Source organism: Paroedura picta, chromosome 12 (assembly GCF_049243985.1).
Source record: "Paroedura picta isolate Pp20150507F chromosome 12, Ppicta_v3.0, whole genome shotgun sequence".
In the NCBI taxonomy this organism is placed as follows: Eukaryota; Metazoa; Chordata; class Lepidosauria; order Squamata; family Gekkonidae; genus Paroedura; species Paroedura picta.
In genome coordinates this window covers 27193597-27221146 of record NC_135380.1, presented here as the reverse complement: position 1 = coordinate 27221146, position 27550 = coordinate 27193597, and the positions used below count along the sequence as shown (strand labels likewise).

The following is a 27550-nucleotide window of genomic DNA, read 5'->3' as shown; positions in this document are numbered from 1 at the left end:
GTCTGAGAGGTTTGCCAGAAAGGATATCCAATGGAGAGGTCATTGAGAAGCTGCAGTGTCTTGGAGGTGATAGGTTCACACCGTCCCCAGTATTTTAAGTTGGTGATGCTACAAGGAGAAAAGAAAAAAAAATCGGGAAAAGCTATTTTCTTAGTGCCCTTTTCCATCCTTCCCCAAAGTCACAGACAACAGAAGCAACAAAATACTAACATAAAGCCACTGTACTTACATTTGGATGACTAGAAAATTATCCTTCAGATAATCTTCACTACTTGGGTCCCAAAGCTACACTGGCCCAAACTGAGGCCTTTGGAATTCTGTGGCACTGCAGGGCTGATTTCTGCAGCAAGGGTAAGAGAATTCTGCAGCAGTGACAACACAAACCTCTGCAGTTCAGCACCTTCCACCATCAGCTGCAGAATTCTAACAGCCCATGTGTAGTTATGCCTGCAACTATGAGCCTCAAGGCAAAGGGTGACGGGAAGTGCTTAAAAGACTGAGAGAGCTCCTGGAACATTCACCCAAAGCCAAGCTTCCAAGAAGGGAGCTTTTAACTATCACATTCTAGGAAATGCTAATGGGGAAAGAGATTTTGCCAAGTCTCCCACCCTTTAGTACTGGTCTTAGCCCCCCCCCCCCGCCCCCGCCCCCGCCCCCGCCCCCGCCCCCGCCCCCGCCCCCAAAAGGGGACTGTCTTAGCAGACAGGCAGTACTCACAATTAAGCTTGCCTTAAACTGCTCTCTTATCAGGCCGTGCAACCGCTGGAGGCAAAACTCTTTTTTACAATGAGGGAGCTAGAGAGCTCTATGTGCACCTGTCAGCAGTGCATATTAACTAAGCTACAGCATGTGAACTCTGAGCTCCGATGAGGTGAAGGGCACACTCTCGAGGAGCTGCAGTGGCACTTACATTTTCCCTATGAAGACACTCAGGACCATGGTCTCATCATTCAGCCCCAGGACCTCTGAGAGACGGCGGTACAGCTAGAAGTGGAAGGTAAAAAGCAAGTGGAAAAAAAAATCAATGGAATATGCAATTTTGCCTGCAAAATCACAGCATATGCGCCACTCTCCTTGTATAACAAATAGACCCCGACATGATCAGTCCAAAATTCTAACACGGAAATATGTGCCAGCTGAGCAGAGGGCCCAGGCCCTTTTCCCTCCAAGGATCTTAGGACCTTGCCATTTTATGTTTGCCCTTGCTTTGACTGCAAGTCTTCCTGCTGCCTGGCAATCTTGGTGGAAAAAGTGACCTTCTGTTGCACGGTAGCTAAAGGTGCTTCTCATGTAGTTACCTCAAATGAGGGAATTTAAAACCTTTTAGGTGCAAAACAGACAGGTTTCAAATGCTGGGATGGGGTGGGATAAGCAGCAATATGCAAATTGTGCACTGGCAGTAATTATAGACAATTGTCAAAGGCCACAAAATTACAAATCAACAGCAGGAAACTGAGATGTGAAATGCCTAAATGCTACTAGGATATAAAGTAGTTTGAAAACATGTCAGTGATAAGAAGGAATGACATACACCTTTAACAAGAGGATTTACCTTTGAGGATTTCTGCACCTGGTCTCCAATGTAGATTTTCCGAAATTGCTCAAAGAAGCTCAGCATGGCAAGCTCCAGCTTCTCGTTGCCTGCCTGAGCCAGACGCGAGTCTGTCAGGTTCATGAGTTGAAGAACCCTGGGATGGGAGAAGGACAAGACAATAAGTTAAGGGGGCAGAAGGCCAGGCAGCTAGTCTTTCTTATCCACAAAAGAAGGCATAGTATTTGCTGAGCACAGACCAAAGCTAGCAGTCAGCATTAAAACGAAGACTCTCCTCACTTCCCTACAGGAGACTACAGGATTAACTGCAAGGTAGCCTCTTGTTATGCTTCACACCAGACTAAAGCTGAAGCCACTGCACAGACAGGGCAACACCGCAACAAAGTGACAAGTTGCTAGCAAGCTCCAGACACAAGGTCAGTCCATCTATGACTGTGACTGAGGCTAAATACTGGCAATGGCTGGGACTGAGACAGGCTTCGTTATGGCTCACTAGTGCCTAATTACCAGCTCTTTGGCTCAGGTGCCAGTTTGCAGGGCATAACAGTAAGATTTAGTGATCCAGAAGATAGCCCTTACCAGTTCTTCAGATCTGAAAGCTCATACCCTGTCACAAATTTTCTTAGTCCTTAAGGTGCTACTGGACTCTTGCTCTTTTCTAGTCCACATGAAAATTGATCTGAAACCTCCATAAAGGATCAGAAAGTGGCTTAGCACAAAAATCCACTTCAGGTTGGGCTTGGTTTTAAAAAGGTTGAAGGTATGCTAAAAATATACAAAAATTTAGAGCCAAGGAAAGTGAAATTCTGCCTCCTGCGTACATTAGATCGATTCCCTGTTCATGCTGTGTAAGTTACTCTGGCTTTGCTAGTCACGGGAGTGGCATATCAAGTTATTTCTAGCTTCCTCCAGCTTCTCAGGTTTGCCCATGCACTGACCATGGTCTTTTTAAGGGTCATTTTTACCACTATCGATGGCACACTCTTAACTGAAAGGAGATTCTTAAGATGTCTTCTGTGCCCAACAACTACTTACGACCTTATGCACAATATAGAAAGTAGGAGTGCCACAACAAAGGGTAACATTCACTTTGGATTTCTTATCCAACCACCAGAGACACTAGTTTCACTATTTTGTCAACTTTTCCTTATGGCTCTTCCCGAGGCAAGAGTTTTCAGTTTGTAGAGAAAGGGTGCATGGTACAAGGGAAGCAAGTGAGGCTACTCTTCAAGAAATGCTTATGAGAAGTTCAGGAGTACAGTGGCTCCTACCGACAAACCAGCTCGCCATCCATTGCATCCTGCTCATCCGTGCTGGCGAATGATACTCGGCCACCAATCACAGCCCCAATGATGTAGACAAGCCATGTCAAGCGTCCTGAAAGCAGAAGAGGCCAGAGTCCAGATCCACGGAAGTGACTCACTGCAAAACTAAGATGAAGGCCTAGAAGACTTCACATTAATTATGGAAAGGATAAGCTAGACCATTTACTAAGGACAGCTGGATTTAAGGGGAAGGAAATCTATTTACTGCTTCTTTTCCCTCCCAGTTGCTTTTAAGAAGCTGACACAGCCATTTCAATTAATATATAAATAGGTTAATATTTTTCATTTTCCATCTGATCTCTGTGCTAAAATGTTTCCAGTTTCTATGAGTTCTTACATTCTAAGGTCCTTGACTATTTCTGTTGCCTTTCTCAACAAACTTGTTTGAAACTACAGAAAATGAGGCAGCAGATAAAACATATTCCTACTGATGTCCTACCACGCTTGCCTCATAGGCAAAATTCCTAGTTTCATTTAAGATACTTGTACTACACCACTCTTTAATTTGCACTTAGACAAAAACATATTTTGTTTTCAAAAGGTTTGTTAAAAGTAGTTGATTCAAAGACAACAAGAACTAAGCTCCCAGACCCACTACACAGCAATACACAGTTGTGCAAAGCCCTTAGGGCTGGCTGCCAACTTCATTAGGCACATACCTTCCTGCACTGCTATATCCACGGGGATTGCTGTTGCGCTCTGTAAAAGCTCCTGGTAGGTCTGGGCTGATTGGTCAAATAGCTGCACAAGGAGAGCACAGGTCTTCTCATATTCACAGCGTCCAATGGTGGACAGCTGGTCGAGCTGCTGCTGCACTAGACCTGTGTCATCCAGCGGATCTTCCAAGCCATCTCTGTATATGGAGGAAGCAGCAAAAATATTGTTTGTAGCAGAGTGAATAACCACATTTCCTGACAGAGATATGAAGGCTCTTCTCTCTTTCAACCCTCTCCTCCCCAAGTTTCACCCTAGGTCCTTAAATCATTATAATCATTGGGACTGTGGGAGTGCTGGTGGAATTTAGAGGACATATCAGAAACTCTCATTAGAGTTCCTTCCAGGGCTATCTTGATACTTTCAGAAATTCTTGGGCCAGATAAAGAGGAAAGGTCCAGCAGTACTAAGGAATAGAGGTTTCTTAGCCTCTACCTCAATATTATGTGCACAGACTCCAGCCTAGAAGTGATGTAAGCTTTGGTGACTTCAGGTGTGTACGTCTCCAGCATGTGTGGCTCTGTTGCTTTAACATAAGGAACGGATGCTGCTAACCGCTGCCACAGACTTAGGAGGTAATGTACGCTGTTTGGAGCAAATTCCCAGTGCTGCAAAAACAAAAGGAAAGAAGATGCTCAACCTCAGTGAATGCTGCTTTAATTTTTGCCACTGCTACCATTCTGCTGGGCTGCTCTTCACTCTCTCAAGCACTTCTACCCTCTGTCCAAAGGAGCACAAGGCATATTACAGAGAATATAAAATAATTAATGCTACCAGCACTGTAGCATTCAGTATTCCAAAACAGCAGCAATAAAGTGACTAAATCTTTAGCAGCATCATATATTTGTATTATTTGTAGTAGGGATAGGGATAAAATTAGTAATATTTTGTAGTAGAAATAAAAACAGATTTAGAGAGGGACTAAATAAAGAAGTAACCCCCCCCCCCTAAAATTAGCTAGCATTTATTTTATGTTATTTACCATCTACCTTTTTAACTGAGATTCAAGGTGGATTACACAGTGTAAGTCAATACAATCAACAGGCTGGGACATCCAATAAGCAAGACAACAGGATTAGTAAAACACCAGCTATAATAGTAGATACAATAGTGAAAACTGAACAGTTAAATCTAGAGAATAAAAATTCACACACATTGAGAATCTGGAACTTAAAAGAGGCTTAAACATTCTAAGTAAAATGCAATAAACAAAAGACTCGCATAAAATAAATGCATCATATGGCTGGTATACAAAACATAGTAAAACTGGTACAGATGAAAGCTTGGTTTCATGTAGCTACCAATTTTATTTCAGATAAAGGGGGCACATGGAAATGAAATGCAAAGCTTGAATGAACACGACTACTAATTTGAAATGTGATTACAGATTGCATAATCTCCCACTCAGTTCCAAAATTATTAGGTCAGACAAAGTAAAGTGAACAGATCAGCTTCCCACCTGTAGGCTGGTCACTGTAAAGTTGGCAATGAGGCGAATGACCTCTGGGTAGTTTTCCACTTTCACCAGCTCCCCCAGCTGGTAATTGCTTTTAAGTCTAGCCAGAAGTCGACAAAATTCATGGTAGTTGTTTGGGTCTGACAAGCTCTGAGAAGCAAATGAAGAAGATATGGTAAGGCTATCACGCCTGAATGGCTTTCAGCACTGAAATGAGAAATCTCCTCCCAGTTTTGTTTATTTATTCTATTTCTATATCATCCTCCCTTTTGGTTCAGGGTGGTTTACATAGAACATAGGGATAATAAGTACAGCAAAATTCATAACATTGAGTAAAAACAATAGTAACAGTGGTTTCAATAATTAGTGATGACGATTTCTATAACATTTCCTGTAAAATTTCCATACAACAATACCAGTACTAATGGCGATGGTACATGAAACCATTGCAGTTCATCCTATTGTTCATAGTCCAGTGCATAGAACTCTAAAAGGCTGCAGGTAAGTACACTTATCTATGATTTCAACTCTCTGACAGGCCATACCAAGTGGTGCATAAGTCCAACCAAAGAAAAAACTCGTACAACTCAAAACTTTGAACTGTTCTATAGTTGCAGCGCTGCCCCTGGATGTGGGGGGAAAAACACCCTCCACTTTTTTTGTTCAGATTTATTGGAGCCAAATTATTTTGGGTATTTCTCAAAAATTCCAGGTCTGAATGCCAGCATGGTATTTGGACTTGGGATTTTTCAGAAGCATATATGTATGTATATGTATATATACGTGTGTGTGTGTATATACACACACACACATATACACACACACACATATATATATATTTGTTTTTGTTTGGGGGGGGGGGTTTCCAATAGATCCAAGTATGATAACAAAAACAAAAAACAAACAGCCTAACCCTGGGGCTGGCTTGGCTTCTCTTGCAGCAGGGTTTAAACCACTCTGCAGGAAAAGCGTCCCCAGGATCTGCATGTGGTGGGGAAGCCTCTCCTTGCCTCACACTGGTCAGACTAGGAGGGTTTCTACTGCTGGGTGGTCTAAATTGCCTGGCAGCAGGAGCTGTCTACATGATCTGTATACGGAAGGAAGAGATCGCCCCGACCCATGCAGACCTGACTGGGAATGCTTCTGCTGGTGCACTGGATACTCAAAAAGACCCCTTATAGTTTTTCAGGGTTCTTTTCCTGCTCTCGTTTTTTCCCCTATTTTAATGGAGGTAATTCAGAGCACCCACCTGCAACTATATTAAGCAGTTTGTTAGAATGCACAAAACCCAATTCCTGTTACAAATTTGGACGGACTCACTTGGGGGTTTTCCAGTATTCGCTTAACACCATCAACGAGATGAGAGAGGAACTTTGCTCTTTCTGCATTGTTAAACAGGGATCTACGGACAGAAGCGATTTGCACTAGACATGATAAGACCTAAAAAGAAACAGAATAAGGAACCATACGTCACATGGTATGAAAATTTGATGTTTAACATTCCCAGACATTTTGAAGCTATGGAATACCTTTTTGGTTGAGAGAGTGTGTGTGTGTGTGTGTGTGGGGGGGGAGTAATACAAGCAGTAATTATTCATTGTCAGACCTAAACTTTACTTTTTAAAAAAACTTTAAAATGCACCATGCATCAAAACTTAGATAAGACACAGTGAATTGCTTAGAGCATTTATAAAATTAAAGACTTTGGTTTTACTCAATAATGTTCAAATATATCCAGCACAGCAAACTGTGCACCCTAGCCATAAGCTAGATGTGTTCCAGTTGAGAAAACAGTAAACAAAAATGTTAAAACATAACCCATCAAAACTGTAGTAAGCAAAAGGAAAACTATTATCTAGCCTTAAAATAGATTTCTCACCATATAGTCAGCAGTGCTCAGAAACAATACAAAACCTGCTGCACCGGTTTACCAGAAATGACAGTGGAGTTAGCCTAATCCCTATAGCCAAGCTTCCTTACTTCAAAACAGCTTTCTACTAATGGTTGCCTCAGTACTAACAAATTACAGGACTGGATTACCAGCAAACATGAATGTTGAGGTTAAAGAATTCCTCAAGTATGTATCTCAAAATCCTACCACATTTTAACTTTCTTCTGATCAGAAACCTGATATCTGCATTTTTATCAGCATGGACCTCAGAAAAAGCAAGGTTTGCGTGGTTTCTGTGCTCTTTTGTACATCAAGATTTTCTGCTGATTTGGTGCATCTCTTTTTTCCACAGTCACATTTAGATCAAAATGTTTCATCATTACTATAGGGCTATTGGATCCCTATTAACTGATTTTATTGCATTACAGCTAAAAAGTCACAAATACTTAAAAATCCAGACAGTTTCCTTCACATGCAATTAAACATGGGAGAATCTGAAACAGGGCAAGAGGATTTGAAAGTCTCCATATCTCAATTATAGAGGTATTAAAATCGCCTAATAGTTCCGGTTATGTTACACAGTTATTAGAGCACTTTTCAATAAAGGAAAAAGCACAACATTTCACTGCTGTAAAAAACACTTCTGTTAGCATTCCAAGACAGAACGTATTTCATCAGAGATTTTTCACCCCCTTCCATTAGTCAAACTGAAAATAATCCTCAGTTTCTCTCATTTTTAAAATGATCCCTCCTCCCCTCACACCTTCACTTTACATTTATAAACCTGTGCAATGTTAAAGCAATAATTTGCTTAGAAGGCAACTGATGATTTTTTCTGGCTTGGAAACGGATAAATCACAATTGTGACAACTGAGCATTCTTGTTAAACACTGTAGTATTTTAGAGTTTGGATTAATGGAATTATTTCTGGTTAATATAAAAAATGCAAATGGAAGTACAGACTGCTATGACACTATAAAAGTTGTGGGAGGAAAGGGGAAATACACAGCTGGCCAATTTTATGCATGCAACTCAGATCTGTCCTGATATTGTGGCCAATTATGCCACCAACCATGGAGAATTTTGGAAGGATGCACATCTGTGCCCAATTAGAAATGCCACACTTACCAATGGTGAAAACGTAGGAGGGATGGAATGGTAGAGGTCAAAAAACAGTTGTAAGGTTGAGGAATCTAAAAATGCTGGAAAAGAAAAGTAATACATCATTATGAATTCCATCGTATGCCAAAGAACACTCAGGCAGGCCCAGAATTCTGCTCCGTATAGAGAAATGTTAGTGCAAGGAATGAAGTTCTGTTCCAAACTGTCACCATGATGCTGACAACCAATGTCTTCTGCTATAACAAGCCAATGTGGGAAAATGTTCAGTTAAAATGCAGTATTCAGTTTTATTTGCTTATTTCATTTATAGCTGGCCCTTCTTGCAGAGATTCAATGTGGCTTACAAAAATACTTCAAAAATGATCAGATGGCATAAGATAGCAATGTGGAAGGACTAGGATCACAGAACTGGAGAACAATGCAAACAAACAAAAATAAAGCCCTGTCTAATTATACCCACCTATGAAACACCATCTGCTATTGCTACTTTTTATTTGTTCCTTGTTGAAATGTTCTATTCATGTTTTTCATACATTATGATACTATTACTATTTATAAAACTGTCTGTTAATAAAATAGTTACAGAAAGAATCAACACTTAAGAAGAATGAGGAGTTATAGTAATTGAAAGCCTGCTTGGGTAGCCTTGACTTGGCATTACCAGGTTTTTAGTTTAAATAATTTCTTCAGTCTCTGAACATGTTCCATGATAAATCCTTCCCAAGTTACAAGCTTCCTTCACAAAGAAAGTCCCCCTATCTTGTTATCCTTTTAAAGCTCACTCCGGCAGAATATTGATCCTTATGGAAAACAGAATATTGGAAAATAAGGTAATCCATCAATACAGTTGGAACAACTAAAACAAAACAAAGCTAGTAATAAAATTCTTAGAAAGCATAGTTATGTCAGAATTTAAAGAAATGGATGGCCTTAAATATTCAGTGGCTTCTGAAGAATAACAGTAACATGTAGGGGCATAGCAGGAGAAAACAATTACTGTTTAAAATACAGAGCGATGACACACCAGCAGCAGCAGCCAATGATTGTGGAAGGTTTTGGGTTAAGATGCCATCTTAGCCTACCCCTGGCTGCCATTAAGAGGTAAGGCACTCTTTCAAAGCATTTGCATCTCGTACAGGCTGGGAATTAGCCTAAATCCTCTAGCCTTGTAACATATTTTATCATCTACTTGATGTATTTATACTCTTTCAGCCAGATGGGCTTCCCAAGTAGTTTATAATTCAAATCTATTGCACTTTTTAAACTGAAACCGTTTCTGAGATGTGCAGTTTTTTCTTTGTTGTTGTTTTACATAATAAAAGAAGCTTCACCAAATGCTGCACCATCTGTTAAGAGCTGCCAGAACATTAAGAAGCTGGGACTATCAGTTGGCAGAAAGTTCCACATGTCAGCTACCATACCACTCCAGCTGCTGGGTCCTATGGTGTTCCTGGACCACAATCAAGTCTTCCCTGCTTAAAGTCCAGCCCAAAGAAAGCCTTCTGGGCGGCACAGATGACCTTTTTCAGGACAGAGCAGCAGCTGCTGTGTTACATTAATATTTAGATTTTATTGTATTTACCTAAAAGGAAGACCACTCTGAGGGTAAAATGACTTCCTAAAAACCACAAAAAGTCTTCTATTACTTTATATGCTTGTAACTTGCATATATACTTAAAGCCAGCCTTGTGTTTTCTTCTCCTGGGGAAAGAAACCTGGACTTCCTTTCAGGTAAATAGGTACATAAACCATGCTGAATACTCACCTGCTTCACATGTACTGTCTAAGTAATTGTTACAACCACCATGTAAGGTAAGCCCATATTATCTCCATCGTATACATGGATAAGAGAATAATGGCTTGCTTAAGGCCATCTAATGAATATGTGGAGGAAGCAATATCTGAACTTCCCAGCTCACTGTTCCCACTCTTAGCCACAGGCTGCAGAAAGGGAACGTGACATAAAAGAGCTTGTGTAGCTATGCTTGATGTAGTGGTTAGGGAGCCATGTGCCTGGCATATAAAGGGAGCCATATGCCTGGCAGAAATGCCTTCCCATTGCTCATCTCAGTTTTTAAACATCACTTCACCAAGATTGAGGATCCAAAGGTCAAGCTTGGTGTAGTGGTTAGGAGCTTGGACTTCCAATCCGGCATGATAGTTTTGATTCCACACTTCTGCACACGCCGCCAGCTGGGTGACCCTGGGCTCACCACAGCACTGATAAAGCTGTTCTGACCGAGCAGTAATATCAGGGCTCTCTCAGCCCCCCCCCCCCCCCAACTCACAGGGTGTCTGTTGGGCCGAGAGGAAAGGGAAGGCAATTGTAAGGTGCTTTGAGGCTCCTTCTGGTAGAGAGAAAAGTGGCATATAAGAACCAACTCTTCTTCCTCTTCAGCTTCTTGTATGAGGATTACACAAAAGTGAAACCAGTAACTAAGATAACACAACAGTTGGAAGCTCAGCCACCTGCTGTCACTTATTTTACAAAGTCTAAAAGCTACAGAATACCAAGAACATTACCTGATCGCCAGCTGGTTGGGATCTGCACCGTGCAGAGATCATCCGAGGATTCATCTGTTGACGTACCAATAAAATCAAAGTTCAGGCAATTGTGAGTGAGCTTTAGGAGCTGCATGAGGAGGCCATGCTGGCTTTCATCATTTAAGTTCAGGTTCTTCCCGGAAGCCTACCAAAAGGAAACAGAGACAGCCACAAAGGTAACACGTCTGGAAGATATGAGCATAAACTAATAGGAATTGACTCTATATTGGCATGACTCTGTCTCAAGGGCCTCCTACCACAATGAGTTGGATTCCATAGATACTAAAACAATTATTTAACAAAGTATCTCTTACCAGATTCGCTTCCCTGTTCAATGAGGCACTCTGATTGGCTACAGACCCTGACTTAAAAAAAAAAATTGTCCCTAACCAATTACACAAAACCTAACAAAAGATATGGCAAGTCTGGCAGCCTTACTGGCTCTCCCATATTCTGGCTCCACATATTTGCTCTTCCTGTCATTCTCCCCTAGAACAGTAGCATAATGTGGGTGCTGGTCTTAACTTCTGAAACCCTTCATGATTTGGAACATATCTGAAGGCCTACTTCTCCATTATCCAGGCCAAGCTGCCATCTAAGCTTGGCCCAGCAGCTGCTTTGGGAAGCATCCCTTCTGAAAGGTCCACTTGGACTCCAACTGGTTTTCTGGGTGATGGAACCTACCTTTTGGAATGGCCTACCAGCGATAGTAGATCCTGTAGCTAGGCTATCTTATTTTAGCAAGAGTTTTCCTTTTTTTTTGTTGGAGGGGGGGGGGGGGGGGTTTGCTGAATTTTAACTGCTTTGGTCTCCAGTAAAAGTTGGGCAAAACTGTACAACTATCTTCAGACCACGGGAAGAATGAGACATAATTTTAAAAAATGCAACACACAGTCAGTTGTTTTAGGCTGCAGATGTGAACTCAAGAGCACTGCTGGGTCAGACCTGTGGTCTATGTAGCCCAGCAAGCTTTCCTGGAGGGCTAACTGAAAAGGCACAGAGGCTTTAACAATGTCACCCTTACCACTAGTATTCAGGTTTGTTGTCTCTGGATGTGGAGGTTTCTCCTTTGTCTATTTTTAGATCTGTCTCTGTGTCTTCTATCGTTATTTTAATATATTTATTACTGTGTTCTTTGAAATATATTGGAAGCCATTTTGAGTGTAGGTGCAAGTAGTAGATAAATGTTCAATTAATACACACAAATAGATGGAGGAGGGGAGTGCTTGCCCCAGTCTAGGTAATTAAATCTCTTATCTCACTTAAGCATTTCTTTGAGGCTTCAGATAGAAGAAAAGTTTTTTTTATACCCTGCTTTTTATGTCTCAAAGCACCTTCCCTTCTCTCCTCGCAACAGACACTCTGTCAGGTAGGTGGGGCTAAAGAACTCTCACAGAACTGCTGTGAGAACTACTCTAAGAGTACTGTGACTAACCCACAGTCATCCAGCTGGCTGCATGTGGAGGAATGCAAGCCCAGCTCTCCAGATTAGGGGCTGCTGGTCTTAACCACATCACCATGCTGGCTCTTGATACACCACGAGGTTGTTAAATCCATGGTGACTTCTCCTTATTTCACTGAAGGTCAGTCCAGAAAAGACTGAGGTACAGTTGGTCAAAGACAAAGCCACTCAAATATTAAGGAGTCAGTCTGTTCTGAAGGGGGTTAAATGCCTCTTGAAGTAACAGGTTTATAACTTGTGGTTGCCGTTAGATCCTACCTTACAGCTAGATGGTCAGGTTCTGTACATGACACATGCTTCTTATCAATTCGAATTGATATAACAGCTACAACCATTCTTCAAAAAGCATGATTTAGCTACAGTGGTCAAGGCTTTGATTGCATCCAGGTTGGATTATTATAGCATTCTTTATTTAGAGCTGCCTCTGAAAACAGCCTAGAAACTTCAACTGGGCAAAAACACAGCAGCCTGACTACTTATCAGGGAAGAGATTAAGTACTTTTGGGCTGAAAGATCTGCATTAGCTGCCTATTTGTGTCCAGGCTCGATTCAGTATTTTTTTAAAAAACCTTTAAAGTCCTAAACATTTGGGGCTGAAGTACCTGTAGATCCACGTCCTCATCCCATAATGATCACCTGCAGCACTACTCTCTGTGGTCTTGCCCACAGAGTTGAGACAGGTGACTACCATAGATAGGGGCTTTTCAGTGATAATGCCCCACCATTAAATGACCTCCCCTTGTAGCTGCGTAACTGTCCTTTAGGTGCTAGGTCAAAAGATCTCTCATTACTCAGGTTGTTAATGGAAGAATTCCACCTTTTTCGCAGTTGTTTTCATGCCTGCTTCTAGCCTGAGGGCTGTTTTATGGAGCACTGAATATTGCTTTATACTGTTTTTATGCACTTAACACGCTCTTGGTTTAATGTTCGAGTATTTTTGGGTTTTATGATTGTATGCCAGCTTAAGCAGGTTTCTGGGGAGATGGCATGTTAATTAAATAAATAACATTAAAAGCGTGAGGTTTGTCCAAGGTATAGAAAACCATCTATGCCACAGCTACTCTTATATCTCCTCCTTACCTGTTTTAGTAAATTGCAAGAGAGTGTGAAAATATCGAACAAAGAAGAATCTCGGAATGAAGAGGCTATTTTCCTGTGCTTGGTCAGAGGGTGTGTAGTGTCTGCCTAGAAAGAGAGAGAGGGGGTTATAGTTATAAGTCAAATGTCTGTAAAGAGACTAAATGCAAGGTGTTATAGGAATCTTTTTCAACAGAACTCATAAAGAGCAGAACACTCCACATACTGTTTTCTATTAGTGAATTAAACTGAGAGGTTTCTTTCCCACTGCATGACTCTACAAAAATGGTATCCATGCTGCAGATAGCTTGTTACTGAACTGCTGATAAAACTACACTAACTGCCTTGAGGGGTAAAAGGTGCAAAAATAGGTATGGTTTGAACAAATATTCAGCCATGTTCCAGCTCTTGGGAAAACACAGTGGCTGATCTACCCCATACGTATCTTCAAAGGGCTCACTTCTTTTGCATGGGATGTGGAAAGCCAGTGTGTTGAAGTACGTTAATGTCTAGACCTGGGAAACACGTTTTCAATTCTTTGCTCATTATGAAATTCATAAGGTGACTTTGGGTCAGCTATTTTCTCTCAGTAATTTAGGATCATGGTAAGGTGAGATCCATTTATAAGGCCCCTGAGCTCATCAGGGGAACAGTGGTATTAAAAAAACCCTGCCAGACTAAAGCAACTGCCTATGACAAAGTCCCCTCCGCCAAATACAATAACCAGAGGTTGATCTTTATGTTAAAGATTTATATTCTCTCTTTCCATTATTTAATCCCCAAGATATTTTACATGAAGAAAATAATAGAATAAACAATAAATTAACAATGCAGGCAACATACAGAACAATAAAAGATTTGAGTATGAAATGATAGTGAGAAAAAAGGTTTCTTGGCACTGTAAAGCAGACAGCCACTCCAGAAACTGTCATGTGGGAAGAAGTAACACACATTAAGTACAAAGCACAAGAGAACGAGCTGACCTTTAAGAAGATATTAATGTGACTGCAAAAGAGTTAGTTATACATTGGTAAATACAGCAGAAACTGTCTCACACTAATTACATGGGGCACAATCTGAAGAGAAGTTCTATAGAAGTGGGGCTTATAGAACTGTAGTACTAAAGTTTACATAGGAATTCTCCTCCTTGGATGGGTGCCTTGTGAATCGGATCTGTCTACATCTCATTTGTTGCTCACCATAATATCCACAACTCGCTATCTGAAGTCACATAATAGACTGTTAAGAGCTGAGGAGCCCATTTGTGAACTATCTCAGGGACAACGGTTTGCTTTTCAGATGTGACAGTGCTCAGGTTATGGGAACACAGACCATGGATCCTCACTAATCTGATCTGGTGGCAGGGAGTGGCAGCTTTATAAATATGACCACAGAGAACACACGAACCATTCATGTTCATAACAGTTCATAAAATGCAGCTGCAAGACAAAACTTAAACCTGCCATCCAAATTTTGGGAACTGATTCACTCTTAACTATTAGTAAGTTACTTTGGTGCCCCTCTAAATGTAGTCCCAGGAAAGCTAGGACTACTGAAACAAGAACAGATGGTATGTGTCAGCCTAATTCAGGGTTTTGTGAAACTCTGGGGTTTCTTGAGGACCGTGGAAGGGTTTCTTGAATTGGTAGGAGTTAACTTTATATATTTTAAACATTTGTTAAATATTTATCAGCTGATAACCCACGGGGGAGGGGTGGCAAGGGTCAATGATGGGCCTGGTGGAAATGGGAAAGAGAGGGCCCCAGGTGGGCATGTAGACAGCTATGCTTCCCTACCATATTCTGCATGATCACTTTTGGGGTTTCTTGAAGCCTGAAGAATATTTCGGGGGTTTCTCAACAGTAAAAAAGTAGAGAGCCACTGGCCCTAATCAAAAGTAGGTCAGTGAGCAATAGAATCTGGGCTCTATAGCTCAGGGAATACAGAAGGAGAAAAGTCTATTTTATTTGGTTGGAGACTGGGTTATGCTTTCAAATTTCACAAAATCCTTTACTGTCACAAAACTGCAGCTGTAGGAAACTGGGGGACTTTACAGTTTTGAGCACCACATCTCCTTACAGGAGAGGTAGCTCATAACTGTGGCAATCTTTCAGATCACCATCACTTTCCTCTAAAAGCACTTTATTTTTGAGTACCTGAAATATGAGAGGTACAGAAAGTGCCAGAAATGGAAAAGATTAAAATTCCAGAAAGGGCCAATTTCTTACCGCCGAAGGACATGATTGCACAGACAAAATCAGTGCACAGACACACAGCAGCACACAGCAATATGAATGAGAAAAGTTGACACTTACTTCACTGAAGAAGGCTGTACCACTTACTTGATTAATTTCATTTGTTAGCTGAGACAGGATTGTCACTCCTATGATGCAGTGCTCTACACTGTCCTAGGGAAGGGAAGGGCAGTGCCAGGTTGAATTACAAAGGATAACATGCATAGGCACAGAGATAACAAATCTTATAACACAATAAAGCAGACCCTTTGGCCATGAACATATTGATGGTTTTTGCTATGTGTAATATTAAGTACTAGAAATAAAGCCCGCTGTCCTCTGAATACAGCAGGCGCTAGCATGTGTAGGCCGGGGGTGCATGGGCCATAGGAAGGGGGTGGAGAGGATGGTCGAGCGTCGCCACGCCAGTTCCACCAGTGGTGGGCGCAGGCCAGAGGCATGGTGGCAAGAAGAAGTCCAGGGCAGGGAGGCGTGGTGGCGGTGGCCCCGCTCTGTGGCCAGCGGTGCGGCCAGGGCCCGGGGGCGACGCTGCCGGCAGCGGGATGGCAGTGGGAAGAAGGCCAGGGCAGCGAGGCATGGCAGTGGCCCAGCTCAGCAGCGTTCGCGGCTGCGACCCCGCCAGGGCCAGAGGGCGACGCAGCCGGCAGTGGGACGGCACAGCGAAGAGCATCAAGTGGCGGCCGGGAGAAGGCTTGGGGTGGCGGGGAAGGGACGTGCGGGGTCAGGGTAGGAAGGGTGCGTCGTCGGGGCGCGGAGAGCCGTTTGGGGAGGCGCAGCAGTGGTAGCGGCGATTTCGGAGGGTGGGGAAGGGGTGTCACCAGACGGAGGGAAAGCAGGTTTCCCTCAGCCCAGCAGCGTGGGGCGAGGCTCCTCCGTGGCAGCCATGCCGGTGTCCGCGGCCGACTTACCGTGCTGCGTGCGCAGAGGTGACAATAGTGGCCTCAGGGGAGTGGAGAGTTCGCGGCGAGTGCCAAGTAGCCAATGGGGAGGCGCATGAAGCGCACCTCCCAATTGGCCACTTGGCCCTGGAGTGACACTCGGAGGAGCGAATCAGGAGCCGCTTTGCAGCTCCTGATTTGCTCCTCTGAGTTTTTATCCTGGACAGCGCCCGCCCACTCTCCTCCCACTTACCCCTTACCCTTTTATTTAATACTGCGGAGCGGTTTAAAGATTCACTTTCATAGTTTTCATTTAGCATTGCAAGGCATCATGAGCCTTGAAGCAGAGAGAGAAAAGATTTCAAATAAATGGAAGACATGGTCAGACATTCTCTCTAGCAATGAACAACAGCTTACTTACCAAGTCTTTCACTCTTTTAGACTGGTAAATGCAGCATAGAACTGGAGGACTAGTCATCAGTTCAGTCCAGTGCTACCTTGGCTGGCTGACTCACAACTTTGGTACATTTTGCCATTAAGTGGCATGATTAATATGTTGGCATAGGCTTTTCTGAGGCCACAGACCACATCTATTGTCTCTGGTGCAACTAGTCAGATGCACTGAGATAAGCCTGGACCAGATCTACTCCCATCAGCTTGGTTGATCCACAGCAAGTATGCCCAAGTTCATACAACCCAAGATTTACATCAGTCTAGGTTTTCCTGTGCCATATACCTCCTGTCTATTGAGGTCAGTGCTAAAATACTGGGTCACAAATGCTATTCCCAACCATGTAATGACTCTCTGTTCCAGATGTAAATCAATGTAATTGTCATCATTTCTGCCCAAAGATTCCTGATAACTCTTAGTTCTATGAGGCAGCTAAAGATCTGCATCACAGAACTCACAGCACTAAAGATTCCCAGGAAAGCCACAGTAGTGAAAACCAGCTTAAGTTTGTAGATCAATCATCATGATGGTGGTTACCACAAGCTCTCAAACAATTTGTATCTGTACACTCTCTTCCTTGAAACACTTAAAATGAACTGTTGTGGGGGGCAACCTAAGTCAGATAGTTCTTAAAGGTGAAGAAAAAAGTCAACCTTCAGTTAATTGTTGATACTGATGTGAAGACAGAAAACGTGTGCATTTAAACAAGGATCTTCCCCTGTCATGAAGAAAGGAGAAGAGGCAGATCAATTTTTGAACTGTAAAGTAGGCACATGGGTGAGGAGATTTATGCTTAAGAATCCAAGAATTTGATCCAGGACAGCTCCTTGGATGACAGTATGAGGACAAAGTGTTTTTGCCTTTCCCAACTAAAGTCTTTCTGACCCACATGGATATTGGATGATTATTCCACTATCCTAGAAATATACTTTCCCAGGGTTGGAAAAGATTATTGGAAGGAGGGGAAAATGATAAAGATCCATGATCCTTGTGTCCATGTTGCTGGATCCACCATCAAAATCATAAAACGCAGAAATATGTAGCAGCAATGGATGTGAAAGACCAGTTTGTTACTAAGGGCATCATAAAAATTCATAAAAATGAATTTATGAAAATGTTACATAAGCAAAACAAGATGGGGAAAAGAGGACACCACCAACCTGTAAAAATCTTGTGACATCAGTGATGACATTTCTGAAGACATATTCATCCTTCTGACAGTCAAACCAGCCCAACTTTGTGATCCTGGCATACAGCTGGATTAGTGCTTGGGTAACAAAAGTTGCCAGCTTGGGCCGGGTAGCAAGGTAGTTGAGCACGTAGTTTCCTGGGAAATTTAACAAACAAAACCAGAGGAGATTAAGATGAAAACTACAAACTAGGGAAGATGGTCTTTTAAATACAGCAGACTTCAAAATTATCGTTAGAGGACAGACCCTATGTTGCAATTGAGCAAATTCAATTACACAAACAATAGTAAGCTTGCTTTTCAAGTGTACACCACACTTCCCCACCTGTATTTACACAGCAGCTTTTGTTTCTGATCATTACACAATATTAATCTGGCAACTGGACGGGCACATGGGGTGGTGGGAGAGAAGTAATTTTTATACAGTCATATATATGTTACTTTGGGGATGATTTCATTCTGTGTTCTATTTGAAATGCCGTAAGAAAGAAACCCATAAGGGGAAAGCAGGTGATACTGAAAAATCAGAATCCCTCCCCTCCTTTGTTATCAGCCAGGAAAGATCAAAGCTTGTCTAAATTTAAAGTTACATAAGCTCAGGATTTTAAGGGAGCCAGATAAACTCAATGCTACTCCCTCAAAACACTATAATTGATCTGTGTACTTGGGGACCGCCCCTCTGAATACTGCCAGCAAATGATGGGACAATTCTGAAATGCTGCTGAAGCCAACATTAGTATAAAGGTGCACCTATGTGCATCTCTGGCAACTGAGTTGGATCCTGAGCCTGAACTGCCAGGGCTCTTTTTTCCTACTTACGTATATCTATCCGCTGTTCCAAGGGCAAAGGGTTGTTTGTGCGCGAGACCAGTTTCGTAAGGCATGTAGCTGCCAATAATTGGGAGTAAGAAGACTGCAAAACAAGACAGACATAGAATACAAAGGGTTAAGTTGTAAGCAAAAAAGTAGAAAATGTGAAAATTCCTCTGAATACTAACACCAGGAGGCAATGCCAGGGGAGGGCCTCAGTCTCTGTGCCCTGTTGTTGGCCACTGTGAGTCAGAATGCTGGTCTGTTCCAGCAGGGCTCTTATGATTCTGTCTACAAGAGCGTTTAAACTTCTGCTGTTGGTGTCAGTCAGTTTTTGTAGAAGATACCTAGTTTTAAATTATTAACAATGTATTGTTTTAATGTGTTTTTCATTGGATGTTTGTGGAGCTGTTATGGGCTGTGTTTATACACAAGGTGATTGTAAACTGCCTTCAGCCTACTTTTTGTGAGGAAAGGCTCAATACCTGCCAGTGAAACTGCTTCAGAACTAGAATACATTGATAAGACAGTCAATTCCAACAAAAATATGGCGGCAGCATTTTATACAAACTGAGATTTCTGACAGTGCCATCCTAAGTAGGGTTACACCCTTCTAAGCTCACAGACTTCAGTGGAGTTAGAATGGTGTAACACTGCTTAGATTACTACTTTAAACTACCTTCAAATGGCACCTTAGGAAAAGAATATTACTGTAGCCAATCTGGAGGTTGCTAAGGTATGAATCAGTGTGGCCAGGTCAGAAGAATCAAGAAGTACAGCTTCCTAATCAGCTTGTAAATGATTGGAGACATTTTTAGCAACTACACAAACCTGCTGCTGAAAAACGTCACCCGACAAGATGGATTTTACTTGCAACATGACCCCATCCAGAACTAGTGAATCCCTCCATTCAAAAGTATTTGGTTTCCCAACTAATATCACCTCAGTTTGTCTATGTTCAACTTCACTTTGTTCACCCTCATCCACCTGCCTGCTGCATCTAGACCCTGATTTAAGACAGAGACAATAGCATTTGGAGTAAACATGACAAACATATGGCCTGGGGCTGGAACAAGCCTGTCCAGGACTCTTACTTGGCCCATGAGCAATTGGAGGGCAAACCAGTCCAAATGCAGACCAGAAGGGCCTATCTTAGGGTATTATATCCTGTGCTGAAATCCCTCCATTCCCCAAATGCAGCCCATCCCCAGGGTCTTCCCCCAAATCTCTAGGGATTGGCCAACCCAGAGTTGGCAACTATAAGGGATGAGGATAACTGGTTTGGCCCGAGTTCTGCTGAGGAGAGGAATGGGTCAGTCAGTGGCAAAATATCTCAAGTACCTGGCATTACATTTTATAGCACACATGGCCCAGCCTGACAAAGTGATATTTATGTCAGATCTGGACCTTGTAAAAATGAGTTCAACATCTCCAATTTGGAGACTTAAAGAGATATAGCCCTGGATATCATAAGCATATTTCATAGAGTTTCATTCATTCATATTAAAAAGCATGGACAACAATTGCAGCAAGGATGGTGATCGCAAGAAGATGGAGACAATAAAATATGCCAAAAATAACAGACTGGATTGAAAAGCAGGGAGAACTGGCCAAAATGGCAAAGCTCACAAATTTAGTTAATGGTAGACCAGCAGAAGAATTTTAAGAACATTGGGGATACTTCTCACAATATCTAGCTAGATATATATGTACTAATAAGTATTAATAAATAAGTAGGGTAAAATGAGCTGTCATGGAATTATAATCTTTTATTCTTTTTTCTTTTTGTTATTTCCTTTCTTAAACTCAATAAAGGCTGGAATTATCCAGCATTAAAAAAAAAAAAAAAAAAAGCACGGGCAAGAGCTCAGGTTCTTGAGGGAGCCACATAGCAGTTTCCACAAAATTCAATCAGTCTCAAAGGAAAATCTCTGCAAGATCTGACCCCTTCTCCCCCCAAAAAACCCAATAGAAGTTAACACCAGATATGCCAAAACAATGCTCTAAGGGTTTAACAGAATTTAAAAATAAACTGCGGCAGACAGATCAAACAGGATCAAAAGGGAAGAATTATCCATATCTATCTACAACTGAAGATCATTCACCAGCACAACTAAGGCAGTATCTGTCATTTAACCAGTCCAACTGGCAAACCTGAAGTTATTCAGCCTTCAATTCTTATCTCATTTGAGATAAAGGTTTTCAATAAATGGTCCTCTTTCAACTTCCTTGGCAAATTATTCCGAACCAAGAAATATTTGTTACCCCAGTTGAAGGAGCTCTGATTATTTTCCTGGCAGGATTTGCCTAGTCACGAAGGACACAAGTATAAAGGTGGAAACTTTCAGAACTCCAAGAACTCTGACAAGATCAGCTTATGTGTCCAATTTGAAATAATTCACAAAGAACAGACAGGTGGATGTCTAATACTGTTAGTCAAATATCCACTACTAATTAGTGCCCAGGTCAGATCCAAGAGGCATTATTAGATAACTTGCAAAAATTTTGCAACAAGGAACAAACGCTCATTTTTAAAAGTTGTTCTAGGTATCAGCATACGTCACACAATTTTTAGAAGTGCCTCCATTTTTAAAAGCTAAGTAATAATCCTGAGGATACCTTATGACCTGAATTGTATGGAGGAATGTAAGAACTTAATAAAAATAAGAGTAGCTCTTTCAGAAACAGAACAAATTTTGAGAACCTGTGTTTGAGGGGAGGAGAAATACTGAGGGAGGCAAGCTTGACCCTTCCCTTGCCATCTGCTTTTCTGTTCTTTGAGTTCCCACCCTCAATTGCTGTCTGCACAACAGTCATCTGTTTGACCTATGCTTACACTGCAGCCACGTGCATTTCTATGTAGATAGACCCAAGCAATATGTAGCTCGCGCCATACTCACAGAAATCATTTTGCAAGGCAAGTAAATGCAGAGCCCCATATGCCTAGTTACTAATTTACGTTAAAAAGGACTATGGTGCTCCGTATAACATTCTTCTAGAAAAGAAGTAAACAAACATACATTCATGTTTAAGTGTTCAGTACACCTGCTGGAACCCCCATTCCCCTCAGAATACTTAGGTGTTTTGAAAGCAGGCTTGTTAGCCTACGTACACTCCCTCTTTCAAGGAGGAGCTGGCACTTGTTCAAGCAGTCCGGACTGTTGGTGAACTCAACCAAGGCTTTCTCTGCCTGGAGCCGTGTTGCTGTGTCAGTTGTCTCATACAGTTGCTTGCACAGGTTCTCTAGCTGGGCTAGACTCTAGAACAAATCAAAGATAAGAGCTTTGTTAATGTTTGTGGGAGGGTGGATTTATGGTTTCCTACCAGATGCACCTATAAGAAAAAGCAATTGACTAGCTACTGAGAAGCTACAGAAGTCCAGACTGTTCCTCCTGTTTTTCATCATCACCACTGCCAATCCAAAGATACCCACATTCTGTTTGAAAACCAATCAGTCTTCCACTCAAGAAGTATGCTGAATCCTACTAACACCACAATTCAACCTGTTCTTTCCAACTGCTTATACTTTCTAGCAAAGCGCAGGCCAGCCTGGAAGGAGCCTTGTCTCCAATCCTGCACATCAACAGGGCACACATATTTGTCACCACATTCCTTCTTAGTGTTGTTAATGGGAGTCCAGGAACAACACAACACAAAAGAAAAAAAAAAAGTAGAAAACTAGCAAGTTTTTTTCCCCCAAGATATTTTTTGCCCTCAGTTTTCCACAATAGTTGTTTTGGGAAGCTCATTCTAATAATTCAGAACGCTGAACCATTTTGAGCAGGTTTTCACAGTTAAGGAAAAGGCTGGGAAATTGTGGGAATTACTGTTTTACTGGTGTTGCACAGAATAAATTCTTTGGCGAAAGGATATAATTGAGATTTTCAAAAATCTAGTCTACTTTAACTGTGACTGGATTTGAACAATCAAAATATCCTAATAAAATCATCTTGGATTCCAACAGTAACCAGAAATGCTTCATTGCTACTGAGAATTACAATCACACCAATGGAGTGAATATAGAACATGACCATTTCCAGCACTTAGAAAGTGGTGGTTTTATGGATTTTATGAAAGGTTGTGAAGTGGTACTGGTAGATAATTTTGCAGTGAATGTCTTGCAAGTTCAGACAAGAATGAAGGCAAGTAATATAAGTCCTTCAAAGCAGCATATGTCCATAGGTTCCTGATCTCTTAACAGCTTTCTCCATCATTTATTCACAGAAGTCTGAGTACAATACACTTTGGATACTTTGGTTCCTCAAAATCCATACATTTTTTTCAAATTTTCTGTTCCTTAGAACCCACTAATAGACAAAGGAATGGCTGATCCCCATACTAATTAGAAGTTCTGAAGACAGTCTTGACTCTAAGGCTGTTGAGCATCTTAATTATTAGAATAAAAGAATTAAAAACAAACTGTGTTTACTAAAAATACTATAACCCTACTGTTCAACCCTCAAAGTAGTTAAAAAAACAAGCAAATTTACATCAGCAAAGTCACTGTAAATCCAACATCAAACAAGCACTTAATGCTTAAAAAGTGCAATGCCCACTAGAGAATAATCAAAAGAAAGAATGGTAGTTTTTAACATGCCATAAAGACTGAACAATTAGTTTAAACCAGCTTTCATGAAACCCTGGGGTTTCTTGAGGCCCTGGAAAGGTTTCCTGAATGGATATTAGTTATTGGGTGATATAACCCCAAGTGAGCATGTACATAGCTATGCTTCCTAACATATTCTGCATAACTGTGCCACTTATAGGGTTTCTTGAACCCTAAAGAATGTTTTGGGGTTTCTCAATGGTAAAAAAGTTGAGAAAGGCTGGTTTAACTCAAGAGGGCTCTGGATTTCAGCATCTCAGCTAAACATCTGTAGGCTGGGACAGACAGAGCAGAGCACATCTCTCTGGGAAGGCAATTTTGGTGCCATCACAGAGAAAGCATAGTTCTGTTTCCTTCCCTCTCCCCCAATATACCAAAGGAAAGCAGAGCATGGCTTCTGGATAGATTCATCCAGCAGCAAATGGCCTCTGTGCCCCAGTTTTGGACCACTTAGAACATTGAAGATCAAAACAGACTCTGTAATAGGTCAGGAAACCAATGGGTAGTCAGTGGAGTTACGTCCAAATAAATCTTATAAATCTTATCAGCCTGATAGTCATATGCTAATGACTTAAGTTTTCTGAGCACTTTTCAAAGCTAGTTCCACATAAAGAATAGTACAGTATTCCAGTCTGGAAGTCATGATCATGGAGACACCCTATTTCATCAGAAAATAGTACAAGCCTTAATTAAATGGTGATTGTGACCAGAAGTGCTTTTTAATCAGCTATCAAGAAGCAAGGCTGTGTTCTCAGACAACAGCAAAGCTGGTTCTTAGGGAGAGGTCAAACCCTAGCCAACACAGAAAACATACCTACTATCATGAGCACCCAGGATTCAATGTATAGTTACTGAAATGCTTCTAGGCAGCAGAGATCAATCAAGGGGTCATTTTACATTCTGGCAGGAATGGGACAGAATCTAGAACAGGGGTGTTAAACCTATTGCCTGGAACTAGCCTGTCCAGGTCTATTATCCAGCCCTCAAGCAAAGAAGAGGAGAATGGGGGTGGCAGTAGCAAGAGCAGTGAAAAGACCTGTGCCCAATCAGTTGGATGGAGGGGCCCTCCTCCCCCTTAACTGGGCCAGGATTTGTATGTGCAGCTGCAGCTCCCTTTCCTCCTCGTGTCAGAGATAGAGAGGGGTTGCCACCTCCCTGTCAGCATGCATGCAAGCAAGGCCTCCCTCTTTGCTACAACAGCAGAAGTTGCCTCCTTTGCCAATGTTGCAGCTAACTTGTTCTTCTCCTCTGACTGCATCTCTCACTCCTTCTCCATTGCAATGCTGGAGGTGGCCCTTTGGGAAGAGGGAAGGAACAAGAAAGGGGGGAGAAAATCATTGTTTGTGAAAGTGGTGGTGGTGTAGCTGCTGGTGGAAACAGGCACTAGGGGAAGTATAGGAATGGAAATGCTAAAGTGTATATGGGGGGTTGTGTATAAGGGACTAGGGCACAGCAGGAAAGAGCTGAAATGCATGCAATGGGGTGCATGGTGGGAGCTGCAGTTGGAAAGCCATGGGAGAGGAGGAGAAATATAGCTATTGGAATGAGGGAAGGTGCTGAATGTTTGTGTTTGGGATGAGGGAAGGTGGCAGCATGTAGTTAGAGGCTAGATAAAACAGAAGTCTTGAGATTTTGATGCATTATTTTTATTCTCTAGATATCTGTGCCTTGCTTTTCTCCCTAAATAAGGGTTCAAGGCAATTTATAATTATCGTTCTCCCTATCTATGATCCCCCCCAACAAACTGTGGTAGAGGGGCAGAATATTAAACCAAATACATAATAATAGGCTGAGAGAGTGACTGGTCTAAAGTCACTCGGCAACTTTCTTGGCAGTATTTATGAACTTGGGTCTTCCAGTTGTTAGTCCTCATGTTTAAACCGTCAGCATCATGGAGTTTATGGCTGTATTTGTGGAAGGTCAGGTACTCTAAGTGGGACTGAAAGGCCATGAAAGGCATGGTCAGTAGGAGTAGACTTGCAAGTCAGAGGAGAGTGGATTGGTGTGGATGAATAACACAGAGGTGGTGGGATAAAAGGGCTGATTTAGGAGTTCTAGCCATTGACAGGTGGCTGGTGAATCTGTGGAGGGTTCATGCTTTTTTGTTGTGGATTAAGGAAGTTTTGAGGGCAGTAGATCCAGTTCCTTGGAGAGTCTTATTTTAAACTAGTTTAAACGAGGGCCCCCTCCACTGACCAGGCAGCTTAAGGTGGTCTTGGACGGCAGCTCACAGCCAGATCAAGTGGAGCGGGTGGGGGCTGGGCAGCTCATTAGCAGTGCAGACAGAGCTCCTTAGCGGTCTTTAACGAGCAGTCAGCAGGCCGGGAGGCCCTCATCAGCAGGCCAAGAGGCTCTCGTTAGAAGGCCCTCCACCACCACCCTTTGCCCAGGGCCTCTCCCCTTACCTGCTGCTGGCTCCAGGCACTGAGGTGACTGAGAGCAAAGAGGATAGAGTCCAGGGATGGAGGGCGGGAGCTGTAGGGGCAGGGCCAATCAGGGCAAAGCTGGCTGCACCCTGATTGGCCCTATTCCAACTTGGACAGTCGGACACGTCCCATCCCCTAGGCTGTTTCATAAACATATAGAGGAATAACAATGGATAAGGATGAGTACATTTTGGGTTGGACATCTCTATGTGGGGAAGAAACCCTGCTTCACACAAAAAAAATGCTTCCAGGGTTGCAGAGCAAAAAAGTCACTGATCTAATGTAGAGGGGAAGTATATTTCTAGAGGAGAATTACTTGTACTATGGGGGAGGGATGGGAAAAGTTTATTTTAAGATGGGAGGCGTACTCAAGATGAATTGCACGTATTGAGTCAGTACAGTCAATAAATGGGAAATTTACACTGTTACCCACCTACCAATGAAAGTGGGGGAAGATTCTGATGCTGTCCTGAAGGATAAAATTTCTGAAGTTGGTATTAGAAAACTGTACCAGTTTTTTTGCTTTGAATTACCCCTATTTTAAAGTTTCTGCTTCTAAAATTATGTCTGTTTGGAACAATGCAAATATCTGCTTTTTGATTTTGATGCAATAATTCAGAGCAAGAGATGTCAAATTATCAAAGACAGTTAAATATTGTAGGAGTATTTGTATTATAAGCATATTTGTATTTTGATTGGGTCTCCAATTTTTTGAGCCTATGAGTGACTTTGGAATTCAGACACCAGAGAAAGGGCACATTCACAAAATGGCTACTGTAGGAGGTAGAAACAACAACAAAATGACAACTACAGTATATCTTCAATCATACAGTGAAGATCCTTGTGTTGTGATGGCAGCTGACACCAGATAATTAAAAAAAAACTTGTACAACCAACCAAATCCCCAACAACCAACCAAATCCCCAACAGCCACTCAGAAACTTTGCTGGGCAAGGGCCCCACCTGGACCTGCACACTTTCTAAAAGCACCATGGATGCACCATGGATACCACTTTGGGAACACCTGATCTAAACAACAAATATAATCAAGGAATCTCCAGAACTAGAACTTTCCCATCCAATCGAGCACCATGCCCAAGTATAACATGATTGAGCCTACCAGAAAGTTGTCAAGGAATACCTGCGGATTAAACTATCCAAGTATCAACTTTAAATAACCCCAAATGCCCCACTATCACCTACAAGTTTTGTATCAATACCCTCATCATATTTGATATATTTGTATAATACATATGTGTGTGTGTTAGTATATATATATCTTCTATATAAAACAAATATTTCCTAAGATTTCTTGTGATGAGTCTCAAGGATAGCCTTTCCAAATTATTATAGAATTATGCCTGATACATCATCCTAGTTCTTCCTCATAGCAGCATGAAACACTGGAGTACATCCTGCTCAGACTGGTCAAGATTAGATTAGCTTTACATTCCATTTGCTACCAGCCAGTAAAGGCTTATGGTTGAGGAAAACAAGGGGTGGGGATTATTTCTTGCATGGGCTGGACAACATCACCTCTCTGAACCAAGATAAAAGCAGCATTGAACGAAGTGACTATGCAGCATGGGAGCCCTGCACATATTAGATAAGGACCAAGCACAAGGCTGCAGACACTTAAACATAAGTCCAAATTATTCAGGATAAGAAATAACTAAGACAAAGCTGTCCAAACATTCCCCTAATTTTGCACTGTGTTACAATACTTAGCTTCATGTGGTACTCTTCTCACAGGTAGCAATACATCCACCCAGCCTTAGAAAAACAGCATAGG

General features: G+C 41.9%; 1 protein-coding gene across 3 annotated transcripts in view; it reads right to left on the bottom strand.

The window, feature by feature from the left end:
• The window catches only part of XPO7 (exportin 7), a 58208-nt gene that overhangs the window by 17942 nt on the left and 12716 nt on the right, over positions 1-27550 (bottom strand). Inside the window, exons 2-16 of one of the 3 annotated variants that reach the window (XM_077306014.1) lie at positions 21839-21985; positions 18736-18829; positions 17888-18054; positions 15459-15551; positions 13147-13251; positions 10584-10749; positions 8067-8140; positions 6368-6487; positions 5051-5197; positions 4027-4199; positions 3537-3730; positions 2824-2929; positions 1553-1688; positions 911-984; positions 28-108 (exon numbers count right to left, since the gene is read on the bottom strand). In XM_077306014.1, the coding sequence (XP_077162129.1) occupies positions 28-108; positions 911-984; positions 1553-1688; positions 2824-2929; positions 3537-3730; positions 4027-4199; positions 5051-5197; positions 6368-6487; positions 8067-8140; positions 10584-10749; positions 13147-13251; positions 15459-15551; positions 17888-18054; positions 18736-18829; positions 21839-21985 (1877 nt within the window). Of the gene's footprint in view, positions 1-27; positions 109-910; positions 985-1552; positions 1689-2823; positions 2930-3536; positions 3731-4026; positions 4200-5050; positions 5198-6367; positions 6488-8066; positions 8141-10583; positions 10750-13146; positions 13252-15458; positions 15552-17887; positions 18055-18735; positions 18830-21746; positions 21811-21838; positions 21986-27550 lie in introns of those variants that run through there. The other 2 variants (XM_077306015.1, XM_077306016.1) reach the window with 2 other exon arrangements.